This window comes from Microtus oregoni, unplaced genomic scaffold (genome assembly GCF_018167655.1).
Source record: "Microtus oregoni isolate MIOR12 unplaced genomic scaffold, Mior012 000035F_ref0000213, whole genome shotgun sequence".
In the NCBI taxonomy this organism is placed as follows: Eukaryota; Metazoa; Chordata; class Mammalia; order Rodentia; family Cricetidae; genus Microtus; species Microtus oregoni.
Genome location: NW_024543094.1, coordinates 25841798 through 25856302, shown reverse-complemented (window position 1 = coordinate 25856302; position 14505 = coordinate 25841798). Strand labels below are relative to the sequence as shown.

The window sequence follows — 14505 nt, the reverse complement described above, 5'->3', positions numbered from 1 at the left end:
TTACTGACCATGATCTCTTCAGAAACAGTTTAAACCAACAGTGATAATTAAAACAATTGAAAACTACCATTCCTGGGTGTTGCACTGACATTCCAGCAAACCCCTTAGGGTACAATAAACCCTGGTATGTATGTAAGAACTCTTCTCAGAGAGCTATTCCTATCTTCCAGGGAAGGTGACATAAGACTGCAGTGGGCAATGATATCTAGATCTAGCTCAGGACAAAGCAATTTAGATAAGGACATATCTTATATCATTCTCCATCTGCAGAATGCCCCAAGGAAATAAAGTTCAGTGTGGAAAATCTTTTCCAGAGAATGAAAATAACCAACATAGTCAGTAACTTTTAAGAAAATTGTTTTATTTAGTTTGTTTTATAATGTTTACTTTTTGGCATAGATAGATTTCATAGAGATGACCACAGTGAATCCTGTCTTTATTATCCATAATCTTTTGACAACGAGGGATTCTTTTATCAAAAGAAAAGACAATTCTCAAATTGAAAGGAAGATATAGATCTGTATTACAACTACACATTAACTATGGTTTAACCACACCCACTAATAATTTACTTTGTCAGAATTACTCTTGTAACCACCAACTGCCTTAAATTTGCATCCGCTGCCCTTGTTACTTTATTTGTATATCCTTCATCTAGGAGACCTCCATTATACTGTCTGGAGAGTTTGGAAACAAGTGCTTTGTTATTATAGTCTAAACATCCTACAGAGCTTATGGCTACAATTTAGTAAATTCCATTTGTCAGTTTGTTAATATGAAATAAGATACAATTTAAGTTCTCTTGTTCCGTTGGTCAGTAAGGTCCTAATAATTTTAAATCTACTCAAATCTAAATCTATCAGATTTTAATGAACATTAGCCAGAAAAATTATAGGGGTTAATTTCCTGGCACTCTGAATACTAAATCACCCATTTTCATGTCAACTAATATTTGGAGATCAGAGTAAAATAAGAATCAACAGGCCAACCCCAACAAACCTAAAAATATGAATAATTATAGAGAGATAAAAAAATCTTAAAAGGTCAGTTTCTTTTCTTAGCTTTTTCTTATAATGCTATAGATTTTCAATAATTTCATAAATTTTGGGGCCATAATGTCAATAATATCAGAAAATAAAATAAAACAATATCCCAAATTTCAACCTGTAGCCCTAGGTAAAAAACAATGCTAAAAAAAAAGGTATCTTTATTTAGCAAAAGAAACCAGGCAATATCTTGACATTTCAAGGATTGGTCATGGTCAACAGGAAGAAACATCTAAAACTTGTCACTTACTTCTTTGTATCCAAAGATGATGCGTCCATCCATGAGGAGTGTTGCCTGGAATGTGAAGCTGCCCAGGTTGTAATTATCCTGCAGGTGGACATGGTCCCACTGGACAACAAGTGCTGTGCCTGGAACCCAAAAGAAGAATGAAGTAACTCCAGGAGAAAAATACAGGAGCCAATTTAGGAAGAACATCCATAGGCACATTTATCTAGATATCATATCAGGTCATTATGCCATTTCAATTTTATATGGGCCATTGGGATTCTGTTACACACACACACACACACACACACACACACACACACACACGCTATTTTTTATGTCTCTGTGGCTCCTGCCCAGTATGGTGGAAGATAATTTCACTGATGTTAACGGATGCTATCTGCTTCGATTTCCATTTTCATGAGGAACTTTCTAAACAGCATGGTGAATTGAATGAATTTCAAATACTTTTGACAAATTCTAAGAAAGAACACTTTAGAAAAGCTAAGCACACACATAAAAACATAACAAAGCCTTTTGAAACTCACAAGTTTACTCTTCTACTGATGGGGTCACTTTTACAGATAATGGGACTTCTCTTTTATATGGACTGTGCCTGTGTTTTCTTCCATCTTTGCTGCTTTGCTTTCAGGAGCCTAGAGAGCAATCTACAGGCTCCTGGTCTGATTCCTGAAGCCCCCTCAAGGGACATGGGCTGAAACTGCTCTGGTGTACATCTTACTCTCGTGCATTAATCCTTCTGTCTTTATATAAAACTCTTGAGACACAATGTGAATTTAAGAGTGTCACCAATGAGAATTCATGCTTTGGTTTCATTGACATTTAACATTCTTTAAGAAGACAATGAACAGGTATGACCTTCACTTAGCTCTAAAAGTTGGTTTTTAATCTTTGGTTAAACATGTTACATATAATATGTTTATAACACACACACACACACACACACACACACACACACACACACACAGTATCCAAAGCATGCATGGCATTATAGAAACCCTTTACTTAAACACTGTCAGAGTGATGCTTGACACACCCAAATCATCACCAATCTGGGTTTAATTTGAAATACAGACAGTTTTTTAAAAATAACATAATCATTTATTGATTCTTTTGGAATTCCCCATCTTGCACCCCAACCGAACTCACCTCCCAATCCCTCCATATCTGCCTCTCACCACTGCAACATGCCCCAATCCCAGGTTAATTAAAAACAAAAAGTCACCTCACTCCTCCATCCTTCCAACACCTGTTCATTTATCTTATTGGCATTGGGTTATCGTGTGTCACACAGTATGCACTTTTGTCCAATTAACCCCACCCACAAAATGTCCTTTGCAATGAGTTATTGGTCTGATTCAAGCACCCTGTTGCTCCAACATTACTGGACCCTCACCAAAACTTTGTCCCAGAGGCTATTGTTCGGCAAGACCGGTACTTTCACATTCTCCAACAGGTCATAGATGAGGTAGATGTTAGGGTTGACCAATCCAAGGACCAGGATGTGTGTCTGGATGGTAGCTAAGCTGGTAGGTCCTGGGCACTGAGACTGCCCCCTTCAGGATGGGTACAACCAGCTCAACTAGGCCTTTGCCATCAGGATCAAAGTCAGTCTCCCATGCCTGTGGTGAGAAGTGGGGCCATCTTGCAATGGGATGGGCAGCTCTGCCATGAGGGACAGTACCAGCTCTCTTGGTGCAGTGTCCAGTAAGAGCCAGGGCCAACTATCCCAGGGCCAGTGAGGGGTAGGGTCGGCTCAGCACAGCCCTCGGATTTTAACACACATGGTTCCTGTGACCCTCTGTGGTACTATGGGCCATGGACATCAACACAGATCTCAGTTGCAGCAGGACCATGGACCCACACATGGCCCTCAGCAGTGCTTGGGACCAGACCTCACTATGCCCCACTTCTGTGGCATCACAGGCTACCCAGATAGGAATGGCCTCAGTGACAGCATGGCCCTAGGCCAAAATGGCCTCAAGTTGCTGACCAGGCCCTGGGCATCTGCACAGCCCCAGTGGCAAAAGGAACCATAGACATCAATTCAGACTGTGGCTGCTGTAGTACCATGGACCCAGACATGCAGCAGCTCTGACCTGAATGACACCATAGTCTCATGTGACAGCACAAGATGCTCAGTCTAGAGTTCTCTGAAGTGAGAAGTTGAAACTGTATTTGTTTTCCAAAATCACCCTAGAGATTCTGAGGCATATGAAAGTTTTGAGATCCAGGCAAATCCTCATGGGAGGATGGAAACCCATAGGATTGCTTTCATGAGTCTCAGAACACTTGGCCATTCAACTCCAGAGCAGTATTCTAAACCCACAAGTCTGGTTCTACAGCAGTCCCTGTGCTTTCAATCACAATGGCCAGCTTCCCATTTAGAACCAGGTAGTTATCTCTCTGTCAGTGATTCTAAACAATTTATATGTTTTCTTGCTGTTTTTAAAGTTTGCTGTGCATTGGAATCATCTGGAGATGTCCCTAGACTGGGATCGGCTGGGATACTTGTCTATGGTTTCTGATTCATGGTTTGGACTGGGGCTAACAGTTTGTTTGGGTCATATGTTTTGCAATACTGGGGATTAAGCTTAGGCCATTGCACAAGTTATGCAACCACTCCACTGAGCTATGTCACTTTTACTTCTTATTTGTGGATAAGGTTTCATTATGTTATTTAGGATAGCCTTGAACTCACTCTGTATCCAGGGTAGGTTACTATCTCAGTCTCCCCAATAGGCAGGATTGCAGGCTTGGGTTGCTTGGTAAGTAACTGTTTGTACATCGAGCACATCCCCAGAGGATGCTGAAGCCTTTAAGGACTCAGGACCATATCTCTGTGTCTCTGCTACCATCCCAACCTCCTCTGTCAGACAACCTTATTACTCTGGGTGTTCTGCTAAGCCTCCATTGTCTACTCAGCAGACTTCTAGGGCTTTAGCTGCCTGGACAATGCTTCTCTCATTCCTCCCACCTAATCCCACAGCCTTGTTGTCCACACAGCCCCTAATATGTCTAGCAAAGCCTACAAGCGTGGATGCAAGGGCAGAAATGTGGTAAAGACAGTCATATAGTCAGGAGACTTAGACTTGTTAAGGAAGGCTACCTAGATACACTGGAGTAGAAGAATGAGCAGGAATGGGAACTAGGCGGCAAAGGAGCAGACAATAAAGGCCATACATACAACACTTGTCTCTGGGAATGAGAAAAGAAGTGATACTTGAATTAGAGTCTATTTTTAGAGAATTAATCACAAGAAAATAAGTCCCAAAGCAAAATTATATGTCATAGAAACCACAAGCTCAGAGATCTGTAGACCAATTGTCTGGGAACAGAGGTGGGCGACAAAATAAGGAATGGGCAACAGTATGAGAATAGGAATCACCTAGAATTCTCATTAGCTTTGGGTACCATTTCCCTTCAAACCACCACATTCCACCCACAAAGCCTTATAGCTATATCATAATGCAAAACGCAATGCATTCAGGCAACTTCAGAAGTATTAACAGTCTCATATACCAGTCTCAAACTTATTTAAAAGTCTTAAGTTCAAAGCTTCTTCTAAAATTCATCTCTAAACTGTAAACCCTACAAAATCAAAATAAAAAGGCAGATTACGAATACATACTTTCAACATAAAATGGCACAGGATATGCATTACCATTCTGAAACATAGGGAAGGGAAGTTACTGAGGAAATACTGAAGCAAGACCAGAACCAAGTGGGCAAACTCCAACCACGTCTGATGTGGAAACACTCTTCAGATCTCTATCTCCTTTCATCTTGTTGACTGCAACATACTCTTACTATTGTACTGGTTCCATGCCCTAGACCAGGTTTCCTCTGCATGGCTCTGGCATCTCCAGTATCTTGGGGCCTTCAAGACAATCCAGGTTTCAACTCCACAGCTTCACACATGGCATTTCTAGGCCTCTATTCAGGGACAACTCTGACAGATGCCTGGCCTCAACATCTTTCCTTAATAGCAGAGGCAAATTGCAGAGTCCCTGTTATTTATTTATTTATTTATTTATTTTGTATAAAACATTCTGTCTGTGTGTATGCCTGCAGGCCAGAAGAGGGCACCAGACCCCATTACAGACGGTTGTGAGCCACCATGAGGTTGCTGGGAATTGAACTCAGGACCTTTGGAAGAGCAGGCAATGCTCTTAACCTCTCAGCCATCTCTCCAGCCCCCCTGTCTTCTATTCTTAACTCTAAAGCCAGAATATCATGACCAGAGTTGCCAAGTTCTACTGTTTGCTGAGGCTGAAACATGTACCACTTGTTCAATTACATCCTCACCTACATTTTGGTTTTGAAGGTAACTTTCACTACCTAAGCTTGGCTGACCATTTACTTGCTTTTAGACCAGGATGGCCTCAAATTCAGAGATCCTCTAGCTCTTTTCCCCAACACTGGGATTAAAGGCAGACATTAGCATACCCTGCTGTAGATTTTTCTTTAATTCCTTTTTACAAGTTGGAAATTTATCTGGGTGAGATCTTGCCCTGAGATCACCACTCTCTTTGTTCCATTTATTAATCTGTTTATCTCCTTGAACACAGTACTTAGTTCTATTTTACTTTCTGATGCTCCTTTTTTTTCCCTTGGATTTTAGATTTTATAATTTTCCTTGCTCAGTTTGCGTCTTTTCATTATAAATGTTCATTGAATTACCACTAGTAACCACATGACGGAATCTATACTAGACTGTTTTAAGATTTCTTCTGTCAATGGAATCAATCCAAAACTGATCACTTAAGTCTCAAAAGATAAGGGCAAAAAGCAGCCACATTCTTCAAAATACCAAAAGAACAATCTTTGGCCACATATTAATATTCTTCTCCTCTGAAACCTCTTGAGCCAGACCCACAGTTTAAACTACACTCAGAACCACTGTCTTCCATGCTCCCACTAGTGTGGTCCATTCAGCAGCATTTAAAGAGTTCAGCTGGTTCCTGGCCCACCCAGCTTCTGTCCAGAGCCCTCCCCACTTCGATCCCACCGCCCTCTTTTGGCTCGTGGCATCGCCCAGCCCAGCCTGTCTGGGCGCTGGGTCCGAGTACTCGGGGTGCCCGGGCGGGCTGCAGTTCCTTTGTTTCTGTGGCCTGCCTGCTCCAAGCGGGGTAGGCACTTTGTTTGCGAGCTGCACAACCAGCACGGAGGCTCGATCTCTTGGCGCCAGGAAAGCCAACATTGGGGAGAGCCAGCGTTGGGTAGGCTAGGAGACCTGATCAGGTAAAAGAAGATCTATAAGGGAGCATTTGGAAGAAGAGATGGGCAGACGCCAAGGCAAAAATTCGCCCAACAAGCTGAAAAGCAACATGAAGCCACCAGAAACCAGCGACCTCACAACGGGAGGACATGAACACCTTAATCAAGAAGAAGGAGAAAAGATTGACTTCATGAAAGTGATTGACACCCTTAAACAGCATGTAAAAAACGCCCTTATAGAAATGGATGAGAAATATAGCAGAAAGTTTGAAGAATTGAATAAATCAGTGAATGATACCCTAGAAAACCAAGGAAAAACAATCAAACAGATAATGGAAACAGTTCAAGACCTGAAAACTGAAATGGAGGCAAAGAAGAAAACACAAACAGAGGGCCGGCTGGACATGGAAAATCTAGGTAAACGAATAGAGACTACAGAAACAAGCATAACTAGCAGAATACAAGAGATAGAAGAAAGACTCTCGGATTCTGAAGATACCATAGAGAAAACAAACACACTGATCAAAGAAAACAGCAAGTCCAACAAACTCTCATCACAAAACATTCAGGAAATATGGGACACAATAAAAAGACCAAACCTAAGAATAATAGGAGTAGAAGAAGGAGAAGAAGTGCAGCTCAATGGTCTAGAAAATATATTTAATAAAATTATAGAAGAAAACTTTCCCAACCTAAAGAAAGATATACCTATGAAGGTGCAAGAAGCATACAGAACACCGAATAGGCAGGATCAAAAAAAAACATCCCCTCGCCATATAATTATCAAAACACAAAATATACAGAATAAGGAAAGAATATTAAGAGCTGCAAACGAAAAAGGCCAAATTACTTATAAAGGTAAACCTATCAGACTTACACCTGACTTCTCCATGGAAACCTTGAAGGCCAGAAGGTCCTGGATAGATGTACTGCAGAAACTGAGAGACCATGGGTGCAAGCCCAGATTACTATACCCAGCCAAGCTTTCATTCACTATAAATGGAGAAAATAAAATTTTCCAGGATAAAAACAAATTTAAACAATATGAAGCCACAAATCCAGCCTTACAGAAAATAATAGAAGGAAAATCACTAACCAAGGAGTCCAACAATGACCACAATAACTCAGACATCTAGAGACCCTTCACCAACACAAAACAAAGAAGGAAAACACACAAACTCTACGACTAAAAAAAAAAAATAATAATGACCGGAGTTAACAACCACTGGTCATTAATATCACTTAATGTCAATGGGCTCAACTCACATATAAAGAGGCACAGGCTAAGAGATTGGATAAGAAAACAGGATCCAACATTCTGCTGTTTACAAGAAACACACCTCAACCACAAAGACAGGCACCTACTCAGAGTAAAGGGCTGGGGAAAGGCCTATCAAGCAAATGGACCTAAGAAACAGGCAGGTGTGGCCATACTAATCTCTAACAAAGTTGATTTCAAACTTAAATCAATCAGAAGAGATGGAGAGGGGCATTTTATATTCATAACAGGAACAGTTCATCAGGATGAAGTCTCAATCCTGAACATCTATGCCCCTAATATAAAAGCACCCACGTACATAAAAGAAACATTGCTAAAATTCAAGGCAGCCATCAAACCGCACACAGTAATAGTAGGAGACTTCAACACTCCTCTCTCACCAATGGACAGGTCAATCAGACAGAAACCTAACAGAGAAATAAGAGAATTAATGGAGGTAATGAATCAAATGGACTTAACAGACATCTATAGAACATTCCATCCAAATAGGAAAGAATATACCTTCTTCTCTGCAGCTCATGGAACCTTCTCGAAAATCGACCACATAGTCGGTAACAAAGCCAACATCCACAGCTACAAAAAAATATTAGTAACCACCTGGGTCTTATCAGATCACCATGGATTAAAGTTAGAATTCAACAATAATGCTACCCCCAGAAAGCCTACAAACTCATGGAAACTGAACAGTCAACTACTGAACCATACCTGGATTAAGGAAGAAATAAAGAAAGAAATTAAAGTCTTCCTGGAATTCAATGAAAATAAAGAAACAACATACTCAAACTTATGGGACACTATGAAAGCAGTCCTAAGAGGAAAGTTCATAGCACTAAGTGCCCACTTAAAGAAAACAGAGAAAGCTCACATTGGAGACTTAACAGCCCACCTGAAAGCTCTAGAAAAAAAAGAAGCAGACTCATCTAGGAGGAGTAGAAGACTGGAAATAATCAAACTGAGGGCTGAAATCAACAAAATAGAAACACAGAAAACAATACAAAGAATCAATGAAACAAAAAGCTGGTTCCTGGAGAAAATCAACAAGATTGACAAACCACTATCCAAGCTAATCAAACGGCAGAGAGAGAATTTGCAAATTAATAAGATCAGAAATGAAAAGGGGGACATAACCACAGACACAGAGGAAATTCAGAGAATCATTAGATCTTACTACAAAAGCCTATATGCCACAAAACTGGAAAATGTAAAGGAAATGGATACTTTTTTAGATAAATATCATATACCAAAGTTAAATCAGGACCAGGTGAACAATCTAAATAGACCTGTTAGTCGCGAAGAATTAGAAGAGGTTATCAAAAACCTCCCTAGCAAAAAAAGCCCAGGACCAGATGGTTTCAATGCGGAATTCTACCAGAACTTCCAAGAAGATCTAATACCTATACTCCTTAATGTATTTCACAATATAGAAACAGAAGAGGCACTGCCAAATTCCTTGTATGAAGCTACAGTTACTCTGATACCAAAACCGCACAAAGACTCAACCAAGAAAGAGAATTATAGACCAATCTCACTCATGAACATCGATGCAAAAATCCTCAACAAAATACTGGCAAACCGAATACAAGAACACATTAGAAAAATTATCCATTATGATCAAGTAGGCTTCATCCCAGAGATGCAGGGCTGGTTCAACATACGAAAATCTATCAATGTAATCCATCATATAAATAAACTGAAAGAAAAAAACCATATGATCATCTCATTAGATGCTGAAAAAGCATTTGACAAAATTCAATATCCCTTTATGATAAAAGTATTGGAGAGATTAGGGATACAAGGGTCATACCTAAATATAATAAAAGCTAAATACAGCAAGCCGACAGCTAACATCAAATTAAATGGAGAGAAACTCAAAGCCATCCCATTAAACTCAGGAACACAACAAGGCTGTCCACTCTCGCCATACCTCTTCAATATAGTGCTTGAAGTTCTAGCAATAGCAATAAGACAACATAAGGGGATCAAGGGGATTCAAATTGGAAAGGAAGAAATTAAACTTTTGTTATTTGCAGATGATATGATAGTGTACATAAGCGACCCCAAAAATTCCACCAAAGAACTTTTACAGCTGATAAACACCTTTAGTAATGTGGCAGGATACAAGATCAACTCCAAAAAATCAGTCGCCCTCTTATACACAAAGGATATGGAAGCAGAGAGGGAAATCAGAGAAGCTTCACCTTTCACGATAGCCACAAACAACATAAAATATCTTGGGGTAACTCTAACCAAGGAAGTGAAAGATCTATTTGACAAGAACTTTAAGGCACTGAAGAAAGAAACTGAGGAGTATACCAGATAATGGAAGGACCTCCCTTGCTCTTGGATTGGGAGGATCAACATAGTAAAAATGGCAATTCTACCAAAGGCAATTTATAGATTCAATGCAATCCCCATCAAGGTCCCATCAAAATTCTTCACAGATCTTGAGAGGACAATAATCAACTTTATATGGAAAAACAAAAAACCCAGAATAGCCAAAACAGTCCTATACAATAAAGGATTGTCTGGAGGCATTACCATTCCTGACTTCAAACTCTATTATAGAGCTACAGTGATGTGTTTGTGGTACTGGCATAAAAACAGAGAAGTCGACCAATGGAATCGTATAGAAGACCCGAATTTTAACCCACAAACCTATGAACACCTCATTTTTGATAAAGGAGCCAAAAGTATACAATGGAAGAAAGAAAGCATCTTCAACAAATGGTGCTGGCATAACTGGATGTCAACCTGTAGAAGAATGAAAATAGACCCATATCTATCACCGTGCACAAAACTCAAGTCCAAATGGATTAAAGACCTCAATATCAGCCCGAACACACTGAACCTGATAGAAGAGAAAGTGGGAAATACCCTACAACAGATGGGCACAGGAGATCGCTTCCTATGTATAACCCCAGAAGCACAGACATTAAGGGCAACATTGAATAAATGGGACCTACTTAAACTGAGAAGCTTCTGTAAAGCAAAGGACATGGTCACTAAGACACAAAGGCAACCTACTGACTGGGAGAAGATCTTCACCAACCCCGCAACTGACAAAGGTCTGATCTCCAAAATATATAGAGAACTCAAGAAACTAGACTTTAAAATGCTAAGTAACCCAATGAAAAAATGGGGCACTGAACTGAACAGAGAATTCTCAACAGAAGAAGTTCAAATGGCCAAAAGACACTTAAGGTCATGCTCAACTTCCTTAGCAATCAGGGAAATGCAAATCAAAACAACTTTGAGATACCATCTTACACCTGTCAGAATGGCTAAAGTCAAAAACACCAAGGATAACCTTTGCTGGAGAGGCTGTGGAGGAACGGGTACCCTCATCCATTGCTGGTGGGAATGCAATCTTGTGCAACCACTGTGGAAGTCAGTGTTTCGGTTTCTCAGGAAATTCGGGATCAACTTACCCCTGGACCCAGCAATACCACTCTTGGGAATATACCCAAGAGATGCTCTATCATATGACAAAAGCATTTGTTCAACTATGTTCATAGCAGTATTATTTGTAATAGCCAGAACCTGGAAACAACCTAGATGCCCTTCAATGGAAGAATGGATGAAGAAAGTATGGAATATATACACGCTAGAGTATTACGCTGCGGTAAAAAACAATGACTTCTCGAATTTTGCATGCAAATGGATGGAAATAGAAAACACTATCCTGAGTGAGGTGTCCCAGACCCAAAAAGATGAATATGGGATGTACTCACTCATAATTGGTTTCTAGCCATAAATAAGGGCCACGGAGTCTACAATAGCTGAACCTAAAAAGCTAAGTAAGAAGGTGAACCCAAGGAAAAACATATAGTTATCCTCTTGGCTAAGGGAAGTAGACCAAATTGCCAGGGAGAAAATGGGATCTTGGGCGTGGGGTGGGATGGGGGTAAGGGGAGATGAGATGGGGAGAGAAAAGGTAGAAGGGAAGGAGGGGGGACCTGGGGAAACAGGAGAATTGGGATAAAGGAAAGGTGGATAGGGGAGCACGGAACCACAATTCTTAGTTAAGGGAGCGACTTTAGGGTGGGCAAGAGACTTGACCCTAGAGGGGCTCCCAAGTGCATAAGATGAGGTTCCCAGTTAGTTCCTTTGGCAGCTGAGGATTGGAAACCTGAAATGACCCTATCCTAGAGCAATACAGACGAATATCTTGCATATCATCATAGAATCTTCATCTGGTGTTGGATAGAGATAGAGACAGAGACCCACACAGGAGCACTGGACTGAGCTCCCAAGGTCCCAATGAGGAGCAGAAGGAGGGAGAACATGAGCAAAGAAGTCGGGTTCACGAGGCGTGCACCCACCCACTGAGACAGTGGAGCTGATCTAAGGGGAGCTCACCAAGGCCAGCTGGACTGTGACCGAAAAAGCATGGGATAAAACCGGACTCTCTGAACATGGCGAACAATGAGGGCTGATGAGACACCAAGGACAATGGCACGGGGTATTGATCCTACTTAATGTGCTGGCTTTGTGGGAGCCTAGCCAGTTTGGATGTTCACCTTCCAAGATATGGACGGAGGGGGGAGGACCTAGGACTTACCACAGGGCAGGGAACCCGGACTGCTCTGTGGACTGGAGAGGGAGGGGGAGAGGAGTGGGGGGAGGGGGAGAAGGGTGGGAGGAGGGGAAGGGAAATGGGAGGCTGGGAGGAGGTGGAAACTTGTTTTTTGTTTATGTTTTTTTTTTTCTTCTTCTTTCCTCAATAAAAAATAAAATCAAATAAAATAAAGAGTTCAACTGCTTTTCTAAGCCACAGTCCTATGGTCCATATTCCTTCAAACAAAAGCATGGTCAGGCCTATTATGGTAATACCCTATAGTCCTTGGTACCAACTTCTTCTTAGGGTTTCTATTGCCATGAAGAGACACCATGACCAACCCTTATAAAGGAAGAACATTTAACTGGAGTGGCTTACATTTTCGGAGGTTTAGTCTATTACCATCATGGTGTGACATGGAGACATGCAGGCAGACATGGTACTGGAGAGACACCTGAGTGTCCTACACCTTGGCTTGCAGGCAATTGTCTCACTGGGCATGGATTGAGTATATATGAGGCCTCAAAGTCCACTCCACAGTGGCACACTTCCTCCAACAAGGCAAAACTTGCTCCAACACTACCTTCCAATAGTGCCACCCCCTTTCAGGGCCATTTTCTTTCAAATTATCACACCTTGCTACCTTTAATTTCCTTGAGGGGCTTCTGCCCTGTTATTCTAGAGGTTGGATGCCTGCTGAAGGACAGGCCTTTGCTCTGAAGACCAAAGAAAGCATATTTCATATAAAATTCTGGAGCCAAAAGAAAGTGTGTCAAAAGGAAACAGGAATAAATGAGTAAAATATATATATTGACAAAATTTATCTGTTATCTGATCTTTAAAATTTATTGTTGTGTGGTAGAATTAATACTCAGTAACTGCTTTGGGTATTAGTAATGCTTACAGAGATAGCTAGATTTTTTAAAATAGTTTTATTATTTCAAATATTTTGATTAACTGGTTGCAAACTTTCAAAGGATGTTAAAATATATTCATATTGAGATATAATAGAAATAACACCAAAATATTGTTGAACTTAAGTCTGGAACTTTTAGTCACAGTAAATGTTCAGCCCTGACATAGTTGGAGACAAAGACTCTTTTTTGTACAGACATCACTGTGTCTCTGGTATCATGTCATAAGACTGGAAAGTATGAAAACACACTGCTAGTTAAAAATTGTTTTCCATAATTTTATATGTACAAGAGTCTTTCAATCCTGCCCCCATGTCTACCTCACCAGGGTTTTTAATGTGTATCTCTGCCATTGTCTGTGGTATAGGTAATGATAGACCATTAACTGTCTCCAAGTCTCTCTAACAGAGACAATTCACCTGCCTGTCGCTGTTTCTGCTCCTCTAGTATGGGAAGGATACTTATTTCCTTCAAGGGATTTCTGCATTTACAATACAAATACAATAGCTTCCCATTATTTGTGTAAATGAGAGGTTAACATAAGTTGATACTTGAGTGCAATTTTTGGTGAAGATATTTCTAAAAAAAACTAATAGCAATGGGTGAAAACTAGCAATGCATGCCAAAACCTTTACTTTTTGAGGTGGCATAGTGGGCCCACATTTGCTTATTTTGTGTTTCTCTATATAATACAAATGGAAATACTTTTTAGTATATGCTTTCATTAAGTTTCAAATTTTTCTTAATATTTCTATTATTTTGCTTGCTGGAGAACCAAAGTTTTAATGTTCAGATTTTGTTTTATGCGGAGGCTTTACACTAAATGGTAGGCAGGCGAGTATGGGTGCCTTTTAGAGTGATTTGCCTTCTGCTAGCTGCACTGAACAATGGTGGCACAGGAGTAAAGCAAACTCACCAGTTAAAAAACCCAGTCTACAGTTGAGAGAGCTGAGCGGTCTACCTCCTGTCCTGACCTACCTGACCTGACTCTCTGAAGATAGTTCAGCATGCGCAGCCATCCACAGGAGTGCTGTAGCAGCCCAGATAGTATCGGAATTCAGCTTCCTGAAACATACTTGAATTACCCAATCATTAATGGAAACTTTTGATATTCAAAATAGAAGCATAACTTGTGTAAAATAATGCTACTGACCAAAGGACTCTGTCAACTTCTGTTCTATGCTTGATCAGATTTCTCAACACTGTTAGGAGCTGTACTATCTGATTTGCTATTTACAAAC

At 40.5% G+C, this 14505-nt stretch overlaps 1 protein-coding gene across 1 annotated transcript in view; it reads right to left on the bottom strand.

The window, feature by feature from the left end:
- Plxdc2 (plexin domain containing 2) overlaps nt 1–14505 on the bottom strand; it is a 398667-nt gene that overhangs the window by 113392 nt on the left and 270770 nt on the right. The window contains exon 6 of the mRNA XM_041630585.1: nt 1297–1415. Coding sequence (XP_041486519.1) covers nt 1297–1415 — 119 coding nt within the window. The remainder of the gene's footprint in view (nt 1–1296; nt 1416–14505) is intronic.